Source organism: Nuphar pumila, chromosome 5 (genome assembly GCF_984573655.1).
Source record: "Nuphar pumila chromosome 5, dmNupPumi1.hap1.1, whole genome shotgun sequence".
In the NCBI taxonomy this organism is placed as follows: Eukaryota; Viridiplantae; Streptophyta; class Magnoliopsida; order Nymphaeales; family Nymphaeaceae; genus Nuphar; species Nuphar pumila.
In genome coordinates this window covers 4,047,114-4,059,805 of record NC_143253.1, presented here as the reverse complement: position 1 = coordinate 4,059,805, position 12,692 = coordinate 4,047,114, and the positions used below count along the sequence as shown (strand labels likewise).

The following is a 12,692-nucleotide window of genomic DNA, read 5'->3' as shown; positions in this document are numbered from 1 at the left end:
GAAAAAGAATATGTACCGCAAAGGATTTTTTGATCTTTCTTGATAGAAGAGTCTTCTAAAATATTGGATGAACAAGAAAATCCACTCCAATCTCTAAAAAATTGAGAGCACGTTTTTTGAGGCACCAGAAAAAAGTAGAATCCACCCGATCTTTCTTTCTCCAACAAGGCTCTGATACCATGTGAAAGTATATTCAACAAGATACTATGATCAAGACCTTAATATTCTTGATGATAAACATGTGCACACATGCACAATAAGCACTCTCAGAACACTTGTGCACAAAAGCACAACTCACTAAATCTCACGAATGCACAAAGGCATAAAAGAATAAAAAAAAAACTTTATTGAAGAACACTTGGGCTTTGACTCAAAGCCTTAACAAATACAAGGGGAGGAGCCCCTATTTATAATGCATTGAGTGGGCCTTGGAGGGGCTCCACACATAGACGTTGGAGCCCCTCCAACGGTCACATACAGTCACAAATGTGACCGTTGGAGGGGCCCAACGTCTATTGTGTGGGCCCCCAAGGTACACTAAGTACAAAAGAAAGAAAATAAAAATAAAAAGGAAAATTACAAATATATTAAAAAATATGAATATGCGCAAAAGAGGGAAAAGACTAAAATACCCTTATGGCTAATATATATATATATATATATATATATATATATAGAGAGAGAGAGAGAGAGAGAGAGAGAGAGAGATGTACATATATATGAAATATATATTGATATGTATCTCTCTTTATATATATAAAATATATATGGGATAATACAATTATGGATTACAATCTAACAGTACCTTTCCAAATGTTTGATGCTGTTTTTCAAATGAATTGAGGAAGAACACTCTGCCTAATAAGAGTTAGATTTCAGATTTGCTTTTTGCCTTCTTTATCTGAGCCTTGTAGCAAAAGGAAAAATATCCTGAGAGATTGCCTCCCTGAGATATTGCCAGTACTGATAATGGCGACTATGTCATTATGACACTGCTTGACCATTCTAACACACCAATTACTCTCATGGATTTGCTCATTTAGATTTAATTATTGTCCTCTTTGTGAGTTAATCTGATGCCGAGTTTACCCTATCAGGATGGGAGCATCGAGTGAGTTTTGATGTTACCTCAGATTATCCAACCTTAGATCCATTGTTTAAAAAAAAATTGGGTTATTGATATCAGAATGACAAGTTAACAACTCATCAAACCTTCCTTACACATACTCCCCCTTCCCCCATCTTACAATTCCATTTGTTTCTATTTATTGTACCTTTTAAGAACAAATCACTTCTTGAAAGGATTTCTTCAATTAAATGTGAAGGGTTATATGTGCACACATTGCATGTTCATTGCACATTTTCTCATACTTATGCATGCTGTCTTAGCATAACTTCCAGTTTGATGGTAGCTTGCTTAATTCAGACTTTGTTAGGTGAGAATGCTGCTAGGCCTAATGAAGTTTCCAGAAAAATGTCTCTGGTTATAGGTGCAAGGCGACACCTAGAATGGGGGCATGAGAAATATATCCTAGACATGATTCAAAGTCATCCTGCTCAGGTACCATTTTTTTAAAGGAAAAATTACAGCGTTCTTGATTCACAATGGATGTGAATTGCTCCTTTCTTGTTGTTTATGTTAATGGTCAATTGTTGCAAACAGACTGAGGTGAATGATACATTTTCTTCTCCAACGTACAACGTTCAGAAACTTAAAAAGTAAAAAATAATTCAAAAAAGTAAAGATCCTTGGCTAAGTTGCTAGGTTTTGGGTTGTTTTGCATTAACCATCTGGATTGTGTCAATTCTATTGCAGGCTGCTCTTGGTGGGGCAGTGGGAAATTTACAAAGAGTGCGGGCTTTTCTCAGGGTTTGTTTGCTTTTACCTTATCATCCATTAGTGGTTATCCCTGTCACAGCTTTCTTAATCTACAAGTGTAATTATGTTTGCAGATACGATTAAGGGATTATGGCATGCTAGATTTTGATGCAGGTGGTGCACGCATGCAACCTCCTGTGGATACAACCTGGCAACAGGTCTGTGCTATTTTTGTTTATGATATTTAAAATTTTAACTCCTTCAATGTTAACTTCCAGTTTGCATATTTATATTCGTGGTGTTTACTTGAATTGTGGGACCTTGTCAAACCAATTTTGAAACTCTTTGCATTAATGTACTTTAAGCAGATCTTTGATTTCCTTATTAGTAATCATTGCTAGTTTTCTAAGTTAGGGGTACTTTGCTTGAAACTTCAAATGTGTGAACATTCAAATGAAGATTTGTTTCAGTACTGTGCTCACTTTCTTGTGGAAATAACAGCCAAAATCCAAAATTTTGCAAACATTATGGCTAGATTGTTGCTCTTTTGCACCAGTTTTGAATTTTAGCTTTTAATTTTTTAGTATATGGTGCTTTGGACAATGTTTTAGCTTACTTTTGCTTGAATAGTATTTTTCTTTTGTCACTTTTGTTGTGCTCCACAGTCCAATCATGGGAACATATTGGTTGGACTTCCCTTGGTTCTGTGTTGCAAAATCGCCAACAGCATGCTTCATGTACATAGCTGGAGTTTTCTAGTAGATTGCTATCCATAGTTGGATTAGAAGTGGGATTTTATGGTTGTCATGGTGACTTGGTATATAGTTGGTATTTCTTCCCCATTTCTTGTATATAGCAGCAAATATAAGACAAACATGAGAAATCACAATGTTCATTAGAAAAACAAATATTAAGCTGAATAGTTTATAAAATAATTGAAAAAATGTGGAAATGAGAAAGAACGTTTTAATGATATGTGGAAAAACTATACAAGTCCTCATGCTATCTTTATAAGAAAAAAGGCAATGAAAATTATCTATTTCTTGAAGATAGAGGGAGAAGGGAACCCTTATTTCTCTCTCCTCATTTGGATGATCAGTTCCTATCAAATAAGCTGATGCTTGTCTATTGGTAAGGAGAAATATGTGATGGAAGGGCTTTTGTAAAGTTGATTTTCTGTTGGAAATTCAGTGGAACTGCCAACAACTTGGCATAAATGAATGAAAAGAAGGTTCGCTCCTATGTCACATAGGTAATGGTGTGGGGACGGGGTACAACATGGGTACAAAGGGTTGTTTATATATATATATATATATATATATATATACACACACACACACACACACACACACACTAATTGATGATATCCCATCATACCCGATAAAGGGTATTTATGTAATTCTGCCCAATAGGGGGCATTTTAGTCTTTCTTTTATTTTCTTTTCTTCCTTTTCTTTTTCTTATTTTTTATTTTTCCTCTTTTTTCTTTTGTAAATGCATTAAATGCATATTACATTGGGGGTCCCAACTAAGAGTCGTTGGACCCCCAACGGTCACAAATGGGCCCAACGACTCCTTGTTGGGCCTCCCAATGCCCTCTCTCTTACCTTTTTCCCACTCTCTCTCTCTCTCACTCTTTTTGCTTATAAATAGAGGGGTAAACCTATTAGGAAACGGCTTTGAATACATTAGGTTCAATAATGAACCAATACACATGCAATGCACATGAAGTACGGATATACCCACTAAAGGGGAAAACACAAGCACATAATGTGCTAACACATAAACCCACGAAAGGGGCAAAAATGCCTATAAGGCATAAGTTAATATTATTGAAGAGAAGAAGGGTGTAACACCCATTACAATGGAGCAAAAGCTTCTCAAAAGAAAAAGTAGTAAATACAAAGGGGAAAGCCCCTATTTATGCACAAAGAAGAGAGGAAAATGAGAGGCCAAAAGGGGCTCCCCATAGAGACGTTGGGAGCCCCCAACGGTCACATTTGTGATCGTTGGAGGCCCCAACGAATCTATGTGGGGCCCCCACTTGCGTGAAATAAAAAACAAAAAAAAGATATAAAAAATAAAATATAAACTAATTCTAAAAAATGAATAGTTTTCTAAAAACAACTATATAGCAAATGCAAAAAGACAGAAATACTCCTATCGGGTATTGCACACATATATGCATATATTTATATATATATATATATATATACATATATGTGTACGAGTACACATATTTTAACACCCCCCTCAAACTTTGCGGGGAAAAACCCGAAAGTTTGGAAAAACAAAATAAAGTCTTGAAAAGGAGTCCAATTCTTCAAAAGTCTTCAAGGGAAAATTCCATCTTCAACATATGCTTTCACATGTAAGTCTTAAAAAACAAATGTCTTTATTGACAATCATCCCCATAGTACCTCCATTGATCGAATCCATGATGTATATAAGGTACCACATCTTAGCGATCCTGTAGAGAAAAAAAACAAACAAACCAAGAAAAGACTCAAAGTATACAAGAAAAATAAATATTCTAACCCAAGAATTGCAACAATAATATATTGACAACCAAGAGTGGTTTTAAACACGATAGTAACAACTTTTCAAATCATTAGATAAGAGGCAACATTCCTTAAGGATGACGGTAAATCATGATTTACTAATATGAAATATGTCTATTAAGAGACATTTAAAACAAAATCCAAAAGAAGGATATCTAAATGGAAGATTATAATAGGATAATCATTTCAATACTATGTGAAAAAGTCTTCAAAAAAAATGTATAATGTCTTCAAAGAGACAATGCATATGAAGTGCACCAACTTCCACAAATCGTTTTGCACAAAGGCCCAATAAGTACTCAAAGAAATTTATCAATACTTGAAAGGAAGAAGTGTGGGTACAAAAGAACACGGATACAAATGTCCAAAGGCATGATGAATATGAACTTCAATAAGGGGGGCTTTATAAAAGCATATTTAACACGCATAGATCAACAATAGATTTTTTCACATCTTTAGGGAGAAGATCTATGTCAAACAAATGTCATATATAAGAAGTATGATTTGACTAAGTATATTAAAACATCCACCCAAGATTCAAGAATGAATGTTATTTGAGTAGAGAACCTTACATATTTAGGAACATCTTACTCAAATGATGGCAATTTCAAAAACTCATTTTGCATATCAAATACAAAGGTGTTCAAAACCATAAACACATAGTATGTAGATTAAATGTCAAAAAATCAATTTGATTTTAAAACATGCATATTAATGATATTATTCACTTGTATCTTTAAAAGACAAAATATGAATGAAATTTCATAAATTTCAACAATAGTTCATCCACTACAAGCAACTACCTCATTAGTCCTCCAAAACCCACAAATCAAGTGTATAAGCTACTAGAACAAGAACATAATCATAATGTCATTAAAGGCCAAATGACACACACAAAGGCGTGTATAAACACCTCTTGTCTACATGTAATAATACTTGAAATGAGTGCATCAACGACAAGAACAAGAGAATACACGCCAACATGGACCAAAAGCATCTCTTGTCTACGTAAAAATATACTCAAGATCAAGTATGTTCAGCTAATAAAACAAGAGTATAAAGTCAACCATGGACTAAAGCACAATACATCTCTTGTCTACATAAAATGACACTTGAAATGAGTGAAAGAAGCCAACCATGGGCATATATCTCAGCGACTAGAACAAGGACACAAATGCCAACATGGATTAAAATCACACACCATGGTGTGAATCAACGTGCCTTGTTTACATATAATAACACTCAAGACAAGTGTGTTCAGCTACTAAACCAAGAGAATAAAGCCAACAAAGGGCTACCAACACACAAAGGTGTAATAAAATTCTTGTCTACATATGATGACACTTAGATAAGTGTTATAAAAGGAGAAGACTTTTGAGGCAATAAGACTTGTAATGATAAACATATAACAAATAAACATTGATTTTAATATACCTTAAAACATTTAAGGTTCCAACCATCATATATCCATCACAGTTTCACGCAATAAAGAGCATCCATACGAACAATGGCAAAAAATAAATGAGTAACACACTCATAATTAGAGATCACATAACAAGTCATTTTAGGGTCAAACTTCAAGTTGACAACCTAAAATGACATAACACAAGGTGCACATAAATCACCTTAACAAACATCTCTAATCAATAATAAGGCCAAACAAATGATGCATTAAATAATATGTGATGGTCAAATAAAAATGCCACAAAAAGGCAATAAACACTTAAGGAAACATTTTCCAAATAAAAGTTTTTACAAAGAGGACCGATTAAAAAAATCAAATCAAAGGTCCAATATAATCAGTCACAACAATAATTTTGCATAAACACGAATTATGCTTAATCATGATCAAATCTTTAAAAAGAAGTCATTTATATCAAAAGGCTTATTTATGCCACAAACACAACATAGAATATTAAGCAACGTCATGTGCAAGAACCAATTTGGAATGATCCAAGAATCAAATCAAGCCTTTAACTATGATAGATATAGAGTGCAATTATATGCACATCAAATGATAATAGATGCATTTTTACGCAATACAAGATGTCGAATGACAATAATCTTAAAATGAGCAAATAACAAATTTAGGACAACATATAACAAGATATTGCGGAAGCACTTACAACGATAAAAGAAACAATCTCATAAGTCCACTAAGGGACAAACCAAACACAAGCCCTAAAGAAGACAATATAAACAACTCTTATTGAAAGAAGAGAGAGAGCTCCCAAGCATTCATAAAGATGGTAATATTTAAAAAATCTCATAAAAAACCAATATTGTTAAAAAAAAGAGCTTATAACAATCATGAAATCTTCTCAAAGAGTATATACTCATAAGAAGATTCACAAGGATCAAAAAGCCTCTCAAAAAGAGATCCAACACAAAAACAAATCCCCAAAAGAGGGTACATACGAAAGGAAGAGGGAAAACTTCATTAAAGTAGAGAAAATCCCAACAAAAAAGAATAATAGGATTGCGTTATGGCATAAATCTATAAACAAAAATTCATAATATTATTAAAAACATATGAATTAATAGATTATATAACCAACTCCTAATGTAATAGGTATGCAATAAACATTAACTAAGACCATAAATTTTATAATAAAACATATTCTTGAAATTGAATTGAAGAATGTAAAGAAAATAACCATATTTCATGAGATCATTTTTAAAACTTAATTCAACCGGTATTATAAAATGTCTTCTTAATCAAATATTGCTCATATGAAAAGAACTCATTAGGTAGGAAAATAAAAAAGTAATAAGGAATTTTTCATAGTTAATATATGTCAATCACACGATATTATGAAAAACCTCATATAGGACATTTTAGTGGATAAACACATACCTTTAATATGAACCAACAATTATGATGAGAGTATGTGAGCAATGCTACATATCTCACAAACATTTTACTTTTAACATAACTTTTTTAAGACTTATTTTTCATATAAACGGTATTCTTACAACCAAAATTAGGTATAAATTCAAAAATTCCAATGGTCATAAATTTTTTTTATCGACCCATTAGACCATGTTTTGAGCAATCACATATTTAATTATTCGAGAAACAAGTTCACCGATTTTAGAATTTACCAATAAAAGATTTTCAAGAAAAGACATACGAAAAAGAATAATATATGAAAAAAGTTCAATGAAATGTTAAGAACCCAAAATCATAATGACAAAGAGAACACATATGCACAACATATCTAATTCTTCATAATGCACAATACTTAAAGAAATATATTGCATATCGAATAATTTTAAGAAACAAAAGAGAGAAATGAGGACTTCACCATTTTTCTTTAAAATTTCTTGAATAGCATGCTTCCCGATGCAACAAAGAGCACCTTGATCCCAACCTTGCTCTGATACCATGTTAGGAAACGACTTTGAATACATTAGGTTCAATAATGAACCAATACACATGCACATGAAGTGCGGATATACTCACTAAAGGGGAAAACACAAGCACATAATGTGCTAACACATAAACCCACGAAAGGGGCAAAAATGCCTATAAGGCATAAGTTAATATTATTGAAGAGAAGAAGGGTGTAACACCCATTACAATGGAGCAAAAACTCCTCAAAAGAAAAAATAGTAAATACAAAGGGGAAAGACCCTATTTATGCACAAAGAAGAGAGGAAAATGAGAGTCCAAAAGGGGCTCCCCATAGAGATGTGGGCCCCCACTTGCGTGAAAAAAAACAAAAAAAAGATATAAAAAATAAAATATAAACTAATTCTAAAAAATGAATAGTTGTTTTCTAAAAACAACTATATAGCAAATGCAAAAAGACAGAAATACCCCTATCGGGTATTGCACACATATATGTATATATTTATATATATATACATATATGTGTACGAGTACACATATTTTAACAGGCTTTTGCAAGCCCATTCCTTGCTTTATAAGATTTTTCCTTTTAGCAAGCCATTGTTGGCTTTGTGTTTGTCCATTGTGGACTTGTTCTTTGCATTTTGTTTGTAAATGTCCATTATAGGACATTGTGTTTATTTTCGCTTATTTCATTACATGGTATCAGAGCAAGGTTGTGCTCTTGTTGTCTAATATCTTTTTCACTTGTGTTTCCTTGAAAGATTAACATATCCTTTCTTGCTTCTCCCATCTCATTTTCACCATGGAAGGTGAACATAAGATTGACCTCACATTCAAGCTAAATGGTACCAACTACTTGGTATGGGCATCCGCTATGGAGAACAACCTCAAGGGCAAAAAGCTTTGGGGTTATGTGATGGGCACCATTCCGGAACCTCAACTTCATCTCACGAAAATGGAAGGAGGACAAGAGAAAGCTTTAAAAGGAGGAGCACGAATTAAATCCATTGAAGAACACCAATTGGTGATTGAAGATTGAGAAAGTAAGTATGCAAAAATACTTGCATGGTTTATGAATAACGTGGAGCTAAAAATTTGTGCAAACATTGCCAAATTTCGCAAAGCCAACGAGACATGGTTCTTCATGAAAGGTATCTACACTCAAAAAGACCTCGCTAGGCAATTTTTCCTCCAAGAAAAAAATCGTACCATTAAACAAGGGAACATGAGTGTCCGGGATTACTTTAGCTCTCTTAGTCCCTTATGGGATGAGCTATCCCTCCTAGAACCCAAATGGGTAGATAGCGAGGATGTTGAACTTAGAAGGCAACAAATGAAAAAAGAACACTTTTTTCAATTTTTGCATGGGCTTAGACCGGAGTATGAGCAAGTTAGATCTTCTCTGCTCCATAGATCTAAGCCTCTTCTCCTAGAAGATGCCATTGCCGAAATATGCCAAGAAGAAACCCGTCTTGGTATGATTAAAGGGGGGGATGAAGTCCTCGCCGTTTCCAAACCCGAAAATCATGTTAGGACTTATAAGCCTCTTCATTTTGGAAGACAAAATAACTATAATGGCAACTATAAGAAAGCCATATGTCATCACTGTCAAGAACCGGGGCAGCTAAGGCTAAATTGTCCAAAGATAAATGAAGCTTCAAAGCCAAGAGTTGCTTCCATTGAAGAAAGCACACCAAGGAAGGAAGATTCAACAAAAGGAAGTGATTCCTTTTCTCTTGCTCAACTATCTGAAGCACTCCAATTGCTACTCAAATCTTCATCTCCATCTACGTCGGGTGCCGTTATTGCTTCCTTCTCTCTTCCAGGTATGTCCTCTTGGATCCTTGACTCCGGAACATCCTTTCATATGACAACTCATGAGAATGGGTTATCCGACTTATGTCCAAATTCAAAAACCTCTTATGTTTCAACCGTCGATGGCACGCCTTTACAAATCAAAAGTTTTGGAACTTTAAGTTTTTTCAAAAATTTCTTTGTGCCAAATGTGAGGGTGATACCTCAACTAAATTTGAACCTTCTTTTCGTTTCTCAAATATGTGATCATGGATGTAAAATCTCCTTCTCAACTAAGGGTTGCTCTATACAGGATCTCTGGTCCGGGAAGCAGATTAGGCAAGGCCATATGAAGAAAGATCTCTATTACATGAGCAACTTGAAACTTCTTACCAACCCTTTTTGTAGCTATGTCCAAAATAAAAATATTGAAACTTGGCATCAAAGACTTGGACATCCAAGCTTCTAAAAAATGTATTCTTTTCCTTTTGAAAATAAATTTTGTAATGAGAAACATTTTGTTTGTAAGAATTGTATTTTTGAAAAGATAGAAATCTATTCCTTTTCCAAATAGAACATTTTTTACTAAAAGACCATTTGAGTTAGTTCATTCAGATGTTTGGGGCCCTTCTCCGGTCATATCGAAAGGTGAATACTCCTATTATGTTACCTTTATTGATGACTTTACTAGATATGTATAGATTTATTTTCTTAACTTAAAATCCGATGTCTTCGCCTTTTTTAAGAAATTTCATATGATGGTCAAAAATCAATTTTTAAGTAATATCTCTATTCTTAGATCCGATTCGGGTGGAGAGTACCTATCAAATGAATTTCAAAATTATTTAGAAACCAATGGAATTTGCCATAAAAAAATCTTGTCCTAGAACTCCCCCAAATAATGGTTTAGTCGAAAGAAAACATAGACACATTGTGGAAACCACCAGAACACTTCTTATTGCTAAAGAAATTTCAAAAGGCTATTGGGCTGAAGCCACTTTAACATCAACCTACTTAATAAATAGAATGCTATCTTCATCCTTAGAAAATACATCTCCATATAAAAAACTATTTGAAAGAACTCCCGATTTGAATAAATTAAGAAATTTTGGGTGCATATGCTTTGTTCTTTCACGTAAAAGAGATAAATTATCTCCAAAAGCTATTGAGTGCATATTCTTAGGATATGAAGAAAATAAAAAAGGATTTAGATGCTTCGGCCCCAAAAGCAACAAATTATATGTTTCTAAAGATGTAACCTTTTTAGAAAATGAAAATGGATTTGAGAAAACTAAAGATATTGATGAAAGCGAATATGCTTTCTTGTTTGATCTTCCTCAAGAAGTGACTGTTCAAGAAGAGATAATTTCTAATGATAATTTGTTGAATGACCAAGAGGACATTCCTCTCGACAATGTTGAAAATGAAAACGAAAATGCTGTCATTGATAGTAGACCAATTCAAACCTATGTTCGGCATGGTCAACAAGTTCCCATAAACGCTTTAGAAAAATACTTTCAAGGGTCCAACATAGAAAAAACCTCTTTGAGAAGATCCGATCGAGTCTCTAATCCTCCTAATAGGTTTGTCTCCTATGAGTCTCTATCACCAAAATATAGGTCATGCCTAATTGCGTTACACTCATTTCATGAACCATTTCATTATAATGAAGCCAAAAATATTCCTCAATGGGTCGAAGCCATGAACTTGGAACTTAGTGCTCTTGACAAGGCAAAAACTTGGGAAATAACCTCATTGCCCACTGGAAAGAAGTCCATTGGATGTAGATGGGTCTATAAAGTCAAAACTAAGAGCGACAGGTCATTAGAACGCTACAAAGTTCCACTAGTAGCAAAAGGATACACTCAAGAATACGGTATTGACTATGAGAAAACTTTCGCTCCCGTAGCTATGATGACAAGTGTTAGGACTCTTATTGTTGTTGCTTCTGTTAAAAAATGACCTATCTATCAATTAGATATTAAGAATGCATTCTTGAATAGAGAACTAAATGAAGAGGTTTACATGGACCCTCTGCAAGGAGTGTGTATTGGTAATGATAAAATTCTTAAACTTAACAAAGCCTTGTATGAATTAAAACAAACTCCAAAGGCTTGACATGATAAATTTAGTAACGTAATTACAAGTTTGAATTTTCGCTATTGCTATACTGACACTGCTTTGTTTGTGAAAAGTGCAAGGTCTTCGGTAATTATTCTCTTGCTTTATGTTGATGATATGATCATCACTGGAAGTGATGATAAATGAATTAATGATATTAAGAAAGTTCTGAAAGAGAATTTTGACACGTCTGATCTTGGTTTCTTAAGATGTTTTTTAGGTATTGAAGTAACATACTCTCCACGAGGGTACATTCTCTCTCAGATGAAACTTGCAGCTAACATTTGTTTAAAGTCTGGTATCACAGATGACAAGAAGACGAAAACCTCTAAAGTTATCAATGCAAAGTTGAGGTTGGAAGATGGAACTCTTCTTGAAGATCCCACTTCCTATCGCCAACTTGTTGGGTCTCTGACATACTTATCCATCACTCGGCCAGACATAACTCATGTAGTTCACTCAGTCAGTCAGTTTTAACATGCACCTACAACAGTACATATGAGTGTAGTCTTAAGAATCATCAGATACAATAAAAATACTATAACCAAAGGAGTTTTTCTTTCCTCTTCTTCAACACTTGACTTAATTGCTTATACTGATGATGATTGAGGAGGAAATCCCAATGATAGAGTATCAACTACTGGTTTTTGTGTATTATTAAGTGACTCTGATTTCTTGGAGATGCAAGAAGCAACACAAAGTATCATTGTCCTCAACGGAAGCTGAATATCGTGCAATGTCCACTACAACCATGGAGCTTATGTGGCTTAGAAGTCTTCTCAGTAATATGGGCATAATCATCTCTATATCTTCGAATATGTGTTGTGACAATAAAAGCACAATTTATATCGCAAGCAATCACACCTTCCATGAGCGTACTCAACACATTGAGATGGACTGTCACTATGTTCGTGATGAATATCTAAGAGGGACAATAGCATTGTCGTACGTTACATCCGAGTACCAATTGACAGATTTCTTCACCAAAGCTCTTGCTGCTCTTCGTTTTATGTTTCTTCTCAACAAGCTTTCGGTCATG

The 12,692-nt window shown here is 34.1% G+C and overlaps 1 protein-coding gene across 2 annotated transcripts in view; it reads left to right on the top strand.

Moving 5' to 3' along the window:
• LOC149836525 (nuclear pore complex protein NUP93A-like) overlaps positions 1-12,692 on the top strand; it is a 52,681-nt gene that overhangs the window by 21,645 nt on the left and 18,344 nt on the right. Inside the window, exons 8-10 of one of the 2 annotated variants that reach the window (XM_090005409.1) lie at positions 1,427-1,561; positions 1,817-1,870; positions 1,954-2,037. In XM_090005409.1, the coding sequence (XP_089861535.1) occupies positions 1,427-1,561; positions 1,817-1,870; positions 1,954-2,037 (273 nt within the window). The remainder of the gene's footprint in view (positions 1-1,426; positions 1,562-1,816; positions 1,871-1,953; positions 2,038-12,692) is intronic. The other variant, XM_090005410.1, reaches the window with a different exon arrangement.